Below are 13829 nucleotides of genomic sequence, written 5' to 3' on the forward strand. Positions count from 1 at the left end.
TCAGTAGGTGGGGGGGTGGAGCGGGGGTAGGGATGTGGAGGAGGGGTGTTGGCCATCTTTGGAGTAGAAAGCTACACTGTCTTTTTCTCCCGCCTCATTTATAGATTTGCTCCTCCCAGGGCTGGGTGACTTCCATCCTACAGGCTAGTGAGCCTGAGTGAGACAGGGGCGAGTTACCCCCTCCCCAAAGCTGTCCCTTCATGAGGGTAGCCTGCTGCTGCCCAGCTTCAGACAATGTGCCTGTTCTCTGCAGCCTAGGACATATTTATCCTAGTAGCTACCTGTCTTGTGTCACCTCTAGGGATGCTGTGTTGATTCATAGGTTCTGGCGTTATTGGCCACACAGCCTCATGACACCGTGACAAACTGGGATGTCAGTGAGTGTACCTGAATCTGTCCTCTTCTGGATGGTAGGAGGTCTGCAGTCTACTCTCAGCCCTTCCCCATCTTGGAGTTGTGTCTGAATTCTGTGAGTGAGGATGTTTCAACACAGCTCTGAGGACCACAGTCTTGACCGGCTTCCTCGAGCTCATGGGGGCTGTCACAAGAGTGAAGGAAAACTCAGCCTTTGCATTGCAAATGGATAACCTTCAGTCTCTCCTCTCTGTGTCACCACCTTGCTGGCATCTATGCCCATGGCCCCTTGTCTACTGACAGGTGATATACGTGGCTGCACAGGCTTGGTTGTGGATGACAGAAACCACACCAGCAACATTACACAGGAAGTGGCGCCATACCTCACAGGCTCAGGATGTGCCCCAAGGAGGGACAGAATTCACAAGGGCAGGATTCAGGGCAAGGAGAGACATGGCCTCAGGGACACGGAGTAGTGATGAGGAAGCCTCTGCTGGGCGTAAACTGGGACCTGGGAGGTGGTTGGGCAGCCTGAATCTTTTCTGGGTCCAGAGTTGCTAAGAAGCTGATGTAGAAACCAAACATCTGTGATGCCTGGCAAAGGGTGAGGACTCAGCAACTCCAGGCTGTAATGGTGGTTATTGAAGATAGTGATGGTGACTGTGGTGTTGAAGATGATGTTCATGGAGATGCTGGTGGCGATGCTAGTGGTGCTGGGACTGTTGATGATGAGGTGATGGTAGTGATGGTAATTATAGTGATTAAGATGCAATTATGGTGAAGATAGTGGGAGTGATGGTGATGATGGTGGTAATGCTAATGGTGATGATGATGGTGATATAAAGTTCATGATGATGGTGATGATAATGGCAAAGTTAGTGATGACCATGGTGATGATCATAGTGATGGTGATGGTGGCAGTAATGATGCGGGGATGCTACTACTGATAATGATTGTACTTAATGAGGCACTCTTTAAAGCCCGGGTGTGTAGAAGGCTATGTGTGCTTTATCAGTTTCATCAGGACACTTCTAATAAAACACGCTGTGATCAGAATATTCTCTTTCCTCTCATGCAATCAACTAATTAGGGCTTTGATTGTAAGCAGCAAATTGATTCTAATCTTTGGGCTCTCTCGCCTCACACTGGCTTCCCAAGAGCTCCCAAGGGAGAAAGCAACACCCTGGATAATGAGGGATCAGAGAAAGCTTAAATATCAAAGGTTACTAGAGCAGCCTGTTTGTCTAGAAGATAAACACACACACACACACACACATAAACACACACATACACATATGCATGCACACATGTGCACATATACACAAGCACACAAATATGCACTCTTACTCTTGGTAATGTGCCTCTTGTGTGTATGGAGGGGAGTGTTTTCACTGTGTGTCTCTGTGCCTTGCTGGTTTCTCATGGGGCATGTGTCCACTGTGTGGCTGCTTCCCTGGGGCCATCTGAGGGCCATCATCCCCATAGGCATCATGGCCATGGGTCTCTTAGAATGGACTGCTGTTTGTTGCTGTAATAAAGCACTTCAACCAAATGCACCTTGGGGAGGAATGGGTTTATTTGGCTTACACAGTTCATCATTGAGAGAAGTCAGCATAGGCACTTGAAGCAGAAACTATGGAGGAATGCTGCTTGCTCGCTCCCTCAGGCTTGTGCTTAGCCACCTTTCTTATAGCCCAGGACCACCTGCCTAGGGAATGGCACTGCCCACAGTGGGCTGATTTTTCCTATATTAATTAACAATCAAGACAGTCACCCACAGATACTACTATAGACCAATCTGATCTGGACAGTCTTTCAACTGAGACGCCTTTCTCAGCTGACTCTAGGCTGTGTCAAATTGTCAGTTAAAACTGGCTAGGACAGACAGCATCCACACAGTCTTTCCTCTGAGAGCCTTGTGACTGGTGTCATACTGGTCAGCAGATCCAAGTAAAGAAGTGGTGAAGTTCAACTTCTATTCCACTTCCCTCAGCCTTTGGGGTCTGGATGGAGCTCAGGTGGTACAGGTAATGCAGAATCCTGGTGCCCTGGAACATGCAAAGTAAGTGGTCTGAGCTCCCTGGGGGCACATGCCCCAGCTCATACCTTACCCATGCCCATGCCAGCTGCTTTGATGGTCATGTGTCTCCTTGACATGGTCCATCGGACCTCTGGCATTCCTTCCAGACAGGTCCCATCCATGTAGCATTTCCCTCACCATGCCTTGGTCCCTGTTCAGCTCTACTTCTCCATGGCATCTCCTGGCATCTATGCCTCATATTCAGCTTCTCATACCCAGCTTCTGTCCTTCGGTGACGTCAACTTTGCCTACCCATTGACTTTGGCGCCTTCTAGAATGTAGACCGCTCTCCGTCAGTATCCTCCAATATCTCATAGTGGTGGCACCCACTCACCTGATGTCTCCACCAGCTGGCCTCTTCAGAGACCCAGTCTCTATGCACCTCCCTGCTCTGGAACTAGCATCCTTTTCTCTGGAGCTTGAGGCTGAGCTTCAGATGACTCCCATTCTGCTTGTCCAGGTGTGTCCCCTATTGACCCATCCCCAGCTGTCCCATCACTCCATCCTCATGAAGGCCTCTGATACTCCTCCCAGGACCACAGTATTAGCTTTCCAAGCTCACCCTATCACTGTAAATTGACTTCTCTTGCAAGTCTCTGAGATCTGCCCACAGCGCCAGCCCGTGATTCCCTCACACCTGGCTGCTTCTGCGCTATCTTTGCGTTTGTGTGTCGGTGGAGGTCCTGCCACTTGTGACCACAGCTTCTCTTCTTGTCACAGCAGCCTATTGACCGCTTGCCTCGTCACCATCTGACATGCCCTGCCCACCATGAGCTGAATGCTTCTTGACCTCCTAACTCTCACCTGTCCCAAGCTCACAGGGACCCTGACCCTATACTTTGATTCTGTGTCCCCAGGGACTGGCATGGTCATCAGCTTGTCCACTCTGCACATGCATGAATGACTGTGATTTCTCAGTCTGTCCCTTCACCTGCAAAGTAGACAGGATAGTACGACTCCCACAGATTATGGAGCCAGAGTCACAGGGCCCATGGCTGAGTGCATGGTGGCCTTGGAGTGACTCCCCTTAGGAAAACTACATATCTTTTTTTAAATGTCTCTGAAAATTTGCACTAAGAGAAAAACTGGCAGTGAAATGATCCTTAGAAGATGAACACAAATTGCTTATGCATTCATACTTCATTGATTTTTTTTTCTTAAGGATAGAGACCTGCCAGAAAAGACTCAAGCCATCCACGGGAGTGAAGGGGGACAGTTAAGTCTGCATTAATGCCTTGGAGCCTTCCTCACCCTCTTTTTAAAAAATACTTATTTATTTATTATAACATATACAGTGCTCTGCCTGCATGTACACCTGTAGGCCAGAAGAGAGCATCAGATCACATTATAGATGGTTGTGAGTCACCATGTGGTTGCTGGGGATTGAAGTCAGGACCTCTGAAGGAGCAGTCGGTGCCTTTAACCTCTGAGCCATCTCTCCAGCTCTTGAAGCTGCAGAGTGCCCTGTTTTCTCACCCAGCCCTTCACTTCCCTTCTTCTTACGCAACTGAAGCAAAAGCATTCCATGTACTTCCTTTCCTTCCTGTGGCATGACCTCTTGTCACCCCAGCAGGATGCTTGCACAGGCATGTGCACACAGGTGCATGCATGCACACACACGTATGTATTCATGTGCGTATAACTGTTAGTAAGCTACAAAGCCCCTGGCCCTTTAGTTCTGAAGTGGCCAACTGACTGAACTGTTAAGTAAGAATTTGGGGGAGTCCTGCCAGGTTTTCCCTGTGGTATCAGAGAAGTCAGGGCCCCCTCTTGGAGTTCTTAATTCCATTAATGTAGGAACAGTCTCAAGTGGAAGCTTTTATTAGCGTTTTGAAGAAAATCCCCAGGGCAGTCAAGCTGTGAACCCCAGCAGTTGCCTGAGGGAAAAAGGAAGCGAAAAGGGGAAAAGCCGTGCGTGGAGGACAAGCAGCTTCATGGTGGAGAGCAAAGAGTAAGAGAGTATAATGTATAACCCGACCCCCAAAAGCATCCTTGGGCTCTGGCGAGCGTCCAAAAGAAAGAGACAGAAAAGAAGAAAAAAGGGAAAGCTGTGTCTTTTTGAGGCCTGCCTCAGAAAGGAGAGCAGACTCAGCAGAATCTCATGGAGGATTGTAGGGACTGTGCTAGGCAGAGGGAATTCTGGGAAGGGAAAGTACAGTATCTCATTAAAGAAATAGTTATCCCTTCCATCTCTTTATCATGGCTTAAGATGAATCTACTTTCCCAAGAGGAGTGTTCTCCTCTTTCTAGGGGTCATCCCTCCTTCCTAGCGGGTAATCCTCCTTTCTTGGGGTATCCCCTTCTTCATAGGGATGATCTTCATAGGGATGGCTCCTCCTTCCTAGGTGTTGTCCCTTAACTAGACCATTGGCCTGCCCACCTGGAATGTTAGGTAAACACTCAGAGCTGCTGTGCCAGAACTCTGCTTTGCCTCCTGGCCACCATCGCAAGGATGAGTCAGGCTTGGGGGGGGGGGGTGAGTTCCTCTGGGCTATGGTAACGGCCCCTTTGTGGGTGAGTAGAAGGGTTATCTGGACTCCTTCTGAGAAGGAACCCTGAGTGGGCATGGATGACAGGCCCGTGCAGGGAGGGTTTATCCCCAGACATTCTGTAGGCATGTCGATGAGATTTAGGTACGTTTGGAAGGGCTGCAGGAGCTTGGGAGGCATTGCCCATGCTTCCCCATGGGAGTTCTGATTGTGAAATCAGGGCTCTGTGGTGCTTTTGTGGGTGAGGTTGTGTGGTGCATAGAGCCTACTCAATGTCAATGCGAAACCCGTGGCCAGGCTTCCCCTCACACTCCTTCCGGCTGCTGTGTGCTGTCCCTAGGTAGGGCCCACCTGCTTTCCCACTTGGGCTGGCACACTTTCCTCTCCTCTCTTTCTGTTGCCTTTCCTCTTGCCCCAACATTCTCTTCACTCTGGCTGGATTGTGAGTGGCATCATTGCCCTGAAGATTGACGTTGTAGAAGACAGGGCCACAGTGGGGGCAAGTTAAAGATGGCTAATGTTTGGACTCAGGCCAGGGCAGCCTTTCTGTGGCTTCTCGTCCTTGTAGCCCTCATCATCCTTCTTCTTCTGACACACCCTCCCAGTCCCCAGCTCCTGTCAAGGGAGCTTGGACACACACACACACACACACACACACACACACACACACACACACACACACACACACACACACACACACACACACCCTTTTCAGTTCTGTTGGCCACAGGAGGATCTCCTCTCAGCTCCCTGGGGAGGACTTAGTGGTCGATGCAGCCAGACACAGGGGGAGAAACACCTGCTTATCCACAGGGAGCCATCATAGACAGAGCCTCTGTCCTGTGCTGCACACCTGCCTGCTGGGCGTCCCTGAGTACAGACATACAGGAAACTGCTTGGCAAGGAGCCTGACCAGCTGTGACTTAATGACACACACTGGTCCAAACTAACTCATGCAAATATTTATTCCAAACTAGAATTCAGAATTCTGAACACCTAACAGCATCCATTTACTCAGGCAGCCACACAGCCCACAGTGAAGCTCCGCTTGGCGAGGACCAAGACATCACCACCATGGTCCCATAAGAGCACATCACCTAGGGATGTGGTAGGCATCTTAGTGTGTTACGTTCACTCTGTGAGAGTAAAATGATGACTGTGTCATCTAGGAACACGTTAAGTGACCATGTGACTGTAGTCAGTTCTTCTCTATCGATGCTTTACTCTGTCTCTTGTAGAATCTTATTTTGTTTGGGTGCATGTGCCTGTGGGTGTGGGTACCTGTGAAGGACAGCAGAGGGCGCCAAATCCCCTGGAGCTGGCGTTATAGGTAGGTATTAGCAACCTGAAATGGGTGCTGGGAAGTATTCTTACCCACAGAGCCATCTCTCCATGCCCTACCCTTAGTCTTTTTGTTGCCAGACCCTTACCCACACAGTCCTCCTGGGAACTTTCAAAAAGTCCTTGGGATTTCTCTGTTGGCCTCAAGTGCAAATAAACAGCCAGGGATAGAGGCTCGTTTTCACTGTAGAAACAACTGTCTAAAATGCCCTCCTTTGCTGACATTGAGACATGCAATTCTGAGCTGTGAGAAAGAACTCCTGTGCTTTCCTGGATTCTGTTCCTTCCCTGGACAGTCAGGCTTTTAAAAAGCAAATGAAACCTGGTTCCCCTGCTGTCTAGAGCTTTACCTTCCAGGAAGGTTTGCATTTTGTCCATTTGCCTTGTGGGTCCGTCAGCTGCCCAAATGCAGAATGTTCTAGAATACCCAGACCCTGCTTCAGAATGTCTGCACTGTCCCCAGAGTTCCTCTTTCTTTCTGTGTCTTGCCTCCAGGCACCTGTCACATGTTTTATAGATGTGTATGGAACATTTGTAGAACGCTGTCAGGAGTAGGCTGGTTTGGTCATGGGCAGATGTGATTTAAAATTTGATAGCTTCTGCCAGGCTGTTGTCCAAAGCACTGTGATTGTGGGGCCTCACCTGACAGTGGTTAGACTCGTTTACTTACCCACTATGTGTGTGTGTGTCTCTCTCTCTGTCTCTGTCTCTCTGTCTCTGTCTCTCTGTCTCTCTCTGTCTCTCTCTCTCTCTGTCTCTCTCTCTCTCTGTGTGTGTGTGTGTGTGTGTGTGAGAGAGAGAGAGAGAGAGAGAGAGAGAGAGAGAGAGAGAGAGAGAGAGGGGTGGGGAGGGCGGGGGGAGGCGGGGTCTTGGTTTTTATGACAGGGCCTCTCACTGTCCTAAGACTTAGTAATTTGGACGGACTCCACGAATGTAACTGTCTCTGCCACCTCAGCATTGAGATTACACACATGTGCCACCATACACCAGACTTGTTTGTTGTTGTTGTTTTTAAACTTACTTATTTTTTCAATTGGGTGTGTCTCTGTATGTGAGCACACATGCATACACATGCATGTGAGCGCAGTATCCATGGAGGCCAGAAGAGGGTGTCATATTCTCCAGAGCTGGAGCTATGAGTGTTTCTATGCAGCCATGTGGTTTCTGAGAAACATCTTGGATCCTCTGCCAGAGCGTCACCCACTCTTGACCTTTGGGCCATCTCTCCAGTCCCTGCACCTGACAGCTTTATGTGTGTTCTGGGGCTCAAACTCAGGCCCTCATGCTTACATGGCAAATGCCTTACCGACTTTCCCACCCCGAGGCTATCTTTGCTCTCCCGGGATTTAACTTTTCAGGTACAGGCCCCAGGCTTCCCCTAAGCCTGGACTTAACAGCACCTGTCTTCAGACAAAGCTCATGCCACCGTCTCACAAATGGACATCTTTTCTGTTTGCAGGACAGCTGTGCCAGGGTGCTGCTGTTTCGAGGTGGAAACAAGGAGCTGAAAAACTACAACAGCCAGACACCATTCCAGGTAAAAGTCACTAACTGTGCCATGGCAGACCGCAGCTTTGATGCTACCCAGAGCCCATGACTGCAGCCGCAGCGCCTCCCGGGAGGAGACTGCATTGCATTCATGCTTTGTAGCGCTGCTGCGGTGGCTCTATTTGCCTGTCCACACAGGCTGCTTCCTCTAAACCAAATGTAGAGACCCATCTCCGGTGAAGGTTCTAGAAAGGCAATCAAGTAAGACCACTTTGAATTCTGCAGCTGTTGGAGAGTGCTAACTAAACTGTGTATCTCAAAGAGTGTGAACTTGTCGCTTTTCGTGTCCCCCCTCTCCACCATCCCAGAATGGAGGGAGAACAACCCCCACTGGCCCTTGGCCTGTGACCTCCTGGGAACATGCAAATTAGTTCATAATTGCTAATAGATTAGGGAAAATGCATAGGACACAAAAGTTAATGTCTTAAACATTTAAAAAGATTTGACAAAACCAATTTAGGGACTTTAAGGGCATCCAGAGTGTTGCTCCGCCATTACTACCATCTGGTTAAGAACTCTACTCTCACCCCAAAAGGAGGTCATGTTCCCATTAAACTAGCACTCCCAGCCCCTTCCTCACCTCCTAGGCAGCCATTCATCTGCTCTCTGCCTCTTCTAGACAGTTCATACAAAGGGACTATGGGCGTGACTCTATGGGCTTGACTTCTTCAGTTGAGGGTGACATTTGATGTTCACACGTCTCCTAACATACCCCACTGTGGAGTGGCTGCCTTCATAGGAAGCTTAAGGCCAGGTTCCCAAGCTGAGCAATGCAGGAGGACAGATAAAAGGGTGTTGTTGTTGTTGTTGTTGTTGTTGTTGCTGTTGTGTGGGATCAGAGGGTCAAGCCCTTTGTTGGTGACCAGGAACTCTGTAATTCCTGCACTCACCCTGTTTTTTAAAAAATATATTTTATTAATTTATTCCTATTACATCTCGATTGTTATACCATCCCTTGTATCCTCCCATTCCTCCCTCCCTCCCATTTTCCCCTTACTCGCCTCCCCTATGACTGTGACTGAGGGGGACCTCCTCCCCCTGTATATGCTCATAGGATATCAAGTCTCTTCTTGATGGCCTGCTATCCTTCCTCTGAGTGCCACCAGGCCTCCCCATCCAGGGGACGTGGTCAAATATGGGGCACCAGAACTCATCCTTTTCTTGAGCAACTGCTTAGTTGAGGGACTGGCCAGGGGTGATAGCCACTTGGCCCCGGGGTGATATCATGGTTCTAGAAGCTGTGGTTTGCCGGAAAGTGAATAAACTCTCCCAGGCCATTGTAGGCCCTCTGTCTCAGGGGTTTGGGATGTCTCTCCTGGTTGAAGAGTTTGGTGGTACTATTGGGATTATATATATGTGCTTTAAGAATAAGGTTGCCTTGTCTTCTCTAAGGACCTCCTTCTTTGTGGGCTATCATAAGCAGGGTCCTGAAACACCCCACTCTTGTGATCCTGGCTGTGTCACACATTGTATGAGCTAATCTTGGCAAAATCCAAAAGGGTCTGAAGCTGGTCACACACATGCCCATGCATGGCTGTCCTCAGGGGGCTTTCTATGTGTAAATCTAGCCAGCCAGGACTCTGCTTAGCTTGTCCCCACTAGGAGCTATGGCCCAGGGCCCCCTTCCTGTTATCTCAGAGGTAGCTACAGCCTAGTTGACTACATCACTGGTAACTGTGTTCAGTCCAGCCTCCAGTCTTGTCCCTAGCCCTGAAGGGGAAGGCTGAAAACTCCAGCCCTGATCTGCTGGTGGCCCTGCACCAGCCTCAACCAGAAGGAGACCATGAACTAAGTTGATCTGTCTCGTTAGCGTATTTACGCCTAGAGAATTCTAAGGGATATTAAGAGCTTTTTTTGATGAATTCAGGAAAAGCCCAAATATGTGACATGGTGTAGTGTGGTATTTTCTATGCATGTGCGTGCTCGTGTGTGTGTGTGTGTGTGTGTGTGTGTGTGTGTGTGTGTGTGTGTACACATGTTCATATGCAGGTTCAGTACATACTGTCTGCCTTGTGTTTTGAGACAAGGTCTCTCACTTGATCTTGACCCTGTAAATTAGGCTGGGCTGGCAGGCCAGGGAGCCCCAGGGACCTGCTATGTATGTGTACCTCCTCAGTACTGGACTTACAGGCACATCCCGCCACACCCCAGTTTTTTAAAAGTGAGCTATGGAGATCAAGCTGGGATCCTTAGGTAAAAGCCGTCCTCTCTCAAGCCCTGAAATATGTAGCTCTTGTTGTCCATCACAACAGCACAAGTCAGGCAAGAATGTGGCAGTCTGAGGGAAAGTATTGTCAGCCTATTGGCTGGCAGCCTGCTGTCCCCGCCAAGGGCGTGTGGCTGGGGACACCGCTCATTTCTAAGTCTCTGCTCTCCAAAGTTCTGTGAATCTTATTTGGGATTCAGGCTCTGTGTTCCCATAGAAACAGGGGAGTCGAAGTTGTATTTCTAGACGAGGGACAGGAGCCCTAACTACCCAAAATGTGACTGGCAGACGATGCATATTTATGACGGAAAGAAATCAGGGTTGAATCTGCCATTCTGGCCAGATCAATTTGCGGTGCACTTCGAATGACAGCCGCTTGCTAGTGATGCTGCTTGTAGGTGCTGGGGACGATGAGGCCCAGTCAGGCCTCACCTTTTACCAAAAGTACATCAGGCAGACAGGTAGCCAGCAGGTAAACAGACATGTACTGTGTTGGGTCAGTTCTGCTAAACAGCAAGAGAAGCAAAGCATGCTGGGAGAACCAAGTGAAATGGAGGCTGTTGCCCCAGATGGCATTCATGACACCAGAGCAGAGTCTAGGAAGAAGGGAGGGAGGGAGGGAGGGATCTTTGGGTCTCTGACAGAAAGAGGTCTGGAGCTGGTGGTTTATGCAAAGGTCCTTGGGTCAGCGCGTACCAGGTAGGCTTTTGGAGCCACAAGACTGGCCAGTTGGGAGGAATACAGAGACCAGGACCTGGGCTTGGAAATGTGCAGGGCCATAATGTAGCTTGTCGTTCGCTCTTGTGGCTTCTTCTCCTAACTGTCTCCTAACCTGATCTTCTCTGGCTCAGCTGCCCTTCTCTTCCCTAACCCTGTCTCTAGCTCTACTCAGGCTTCTTTCTTCCTGCACCAACTGTCTTCCTTAACTCTACTCAGTCTCTCTCAGCCTTTGCTGGCTTTTTATATCCTCTTGTGTTCCCAGAAGTCCAAGAGGCAACTGGCACTGAAGGTCATAGGGTCAAGCAGATCTAAGTTTCCCAAAGGGCCAGTTGACTAGCCCTTTAAAGGGCCAGGGGCACAAAATAAATCACACCACACCATAAGGCCTGGCAAAGGCATTGGATCAGATTCTGTGTGCGTGGCCAGCAGAGCCAAAGAAGGGTCACTATGAGAGCCAGTCACCATGCCACATGGTCTGGGACACATTGTAAAACTTATTGTCAGGGTCCATGACCTGAGCCAATGGAATTAGAATTTTAAGAAGTAAGAATCCAGACCCAAGTCCCACTACCTTGTGTCTCAGGTGATTGGTGGACCTGGGAGTCAGTCTAGAAGTTGGTACCTGTGCTGTTTAAGAGTGATGGGCAACTGGATAGGATCTAGATTCATATGAGAGACAGACCCCTGGGCATGTCTTAAGGAACATCTAGATTAGGTTAAGTGAGCAGGGAAGACTCATTCTGAATGTGGGCAGCTCCATCCCATCATGTGGGGTTCCAGCTTGAATGAGACGGAGAAAGTGGGCTGAGCGCCAGTGTCCCGCTCTCTCTGCTTCCTGACTGCAGTCACAATGTGTCCAGATACCTCACGCTCCTGCTGCCATGCCCTCCCCCCCCCCATCACGGACAGAACCCACAAATTCTGAGCCAGAATAAGCACCCCACACACACACACACACACGCACACTCCTTCATATGCTTGTGTCAAGTGTTTGTCACAGCGATGAGGCAAGTAACTAAGATACTACATTTGAACTCACAGATGCCTCCCTCCCAGCTCACTTCACTTCGGCCCTCCCTCCAACCAAGAGGGCGGGTGTTCTCAAGAACACCAAACACATCCATGCCTCTGGACCTACATATGAGCTGGCTCCATAGAACCTTCCTGTAAGTGTCCTATCCCAGCAGAAGCACTCGAGGAAGTCCCATGTTGAGAGATACCGGACACCAGATACACAGCTTTCTGTTTGCATGTAAACACTGCACACTGAATTGGAGGCAGATAGCTGAAGATAGCCTACCATTAAAAGGAGGGCAGTCCAGGTGAAAGGAGGGCTGGACAGCAGAAGTGAAGGTGCTGGGTGGGACCAGAGACAACTTGGGGCATGGATATCCTCAGTGTGGCAGGAGTGGATGTAGCCTCCAGGAGACGTGGCGCTCGGGCTCTGCAGAGGGAATGCTAGCAAAGAGACAACAGCAGCTGGAGGGAGGCCACGGTCCAAGCAAAGCTGGCTAGGGAGTAACCAGGTTCAGGGTCTGAATGTGGATTTCCAGAGGAAGAAAAAACACTCAGAGACCTCTCAGGCCTGTGAGGAGGGCCGTGAGGCCACATCTGGAAGGGTCTCCAGAACACAGGTATAATATCTGAGAGACGTCCTGGCAGAGACAAGGGTCCTGAGGGCCCTGAGCTCTGGGAATAGAATAAAGATGGAAACCTAAGGGCTTGCAGGGAAACCTCAGTTTCAGAGGTCAAGGGTCAGATCCTTCAGAGGCAGTAGGGAAAGCTCACTGCCAAGAGCAATGGTCATCCTTCCCACTAGAGCAGGGGACCCGTCAAGTCACATGGTTAGCGCACATTCTCACAAGTACCACTCCTGGGGCTGCTGTAAGCCACTGCCCCCAAGGAAGCACTAGATTGTCACTAGATTGTGAGCTACTGGGAACCCAGCAGTGGGTGGGGGGCTGGGGGTCGGGGGGGGGATAGTGTGGGGGATGGGGGAGCCAGATGGACTTAGAAGCAGTGATGAAGGAGGAGGTGAGCTATCAGGAATGACACCCGCCCAGACAGAAGGAGTGTGTCTCTGGGTTTGCACTAGAGGATTCTGACTCACAGTCCATAACTGTCAGAATCCAGCAGTGTCTGTAGGCAAGCAGGCAGATGTGCAGATATGGCCACTGCTCCCTGGAGGGACGTCTACTCAGTGTATTCACAGGGGACCCTCAGCCAGGCTGTGGGAGATGTAGGTGACGCTGTAGAACGGACACCACGTGGTGATGAGCCAAAGCCAGACACACTTGTCCGAGGCTGTGACAAATGAGCAGAGCCCATGCCTTCCCAAGTTATGTTAACCAGATGGAAGCAAGGAGGACCACCAGCCACTTTTCTGCACACTTGGGCAAGAGCCGTATATGCAACGTGGTCAGCACGGTGTGGCACACGGGACAGGAATGGCCTGACATATAACCAATGTGAAGGAGCTGATTCTTTCAGCCAGCTCCATGGATGTGTAATGTGAGTCAAAGTCAAAATTTGATTTTTGGTTTTGAAAGATAACCTCCCACATCTCCTCTTTCTACCCTCCCATGATCTCATATGTGTGGCTAAAGAGCAGAGTTTGGGGGATCTTCAGAAGGCTCCGGGCTGTCATCACTCTGGCCCAGTCATCTCTGTTGCTCCTAAGTTTTCTAGAAGGTCTGGGTACCTGGTCAGTCCTCACACATCTCTTGTACCCTGAGAGGAGTACCTAAGCCTGCCCAGGTTTCTAGGGACTACAGCCCAGCCCAAACCAAGATGCCAAAGCCAAGCCTGGCCCTGAGCCACGTTCCTCCTGGACCTGGATACATCAAAGTGGGCCACTAGCTTCTTGTGCCCGGTTCCCCAGCATGTTCTGACATCCTCACAGCTAAGCCCCACCTGATCACTCTTATACAGACAGGATCTCTTAGATTCAGGCGCCTCCTTGAGCACTCGGTGAGATGGGACCCCATGCCCCATCCCACCTGGCCAGGGAATTTCTGTCTCCCTTCAGACATACCTCTGCAAGAGCCCCCTGCTTGCTGTGCACATGGTGATCACTGTGTTGTGGGTTATG

General features: G+C 50.0%; 1 protein-coding gene across 5 annotated transcripts in view; it reads left to right on the forward strand.

Moving 5' to 3' along the window:
• The window catches only part of Shank2 (SH3 and multiple ankyrin repeat domains 2), a 433328-nt gene that overhangs the window by 81541 nt on the left and 337958 nt on the right, over positions 1-13829 (forward strand). For all 5 annotated transcript variants that reach the window (XM_051145729.1, XM_051145730.1, XM_051145731.1 and 2 more), the window contains exon 9: positions 7724-7801. In XM_051145729.1, coding sequence (XP_051001686.1) covers positions 7724-7801 — 78 coding nt within the window. The remainder of the gene's footprint in view (positions 1-7723; positions 7802-13829) is intronic.

This window comes from Acomys russatus, chromosome 5, assembly GCF_903995435.1.
Source record: "Acomys russatus chromosome 5, mAcoRus1.1, whole genome shotgun sequence".
In the NCBI taxonomy this organism is placed as follows: domain Eukaryota; kingdom Metazoa; phylum Chordata; class Mammalia; order Rodentia; family Muridae; genus Acomys; species Acomys russatus.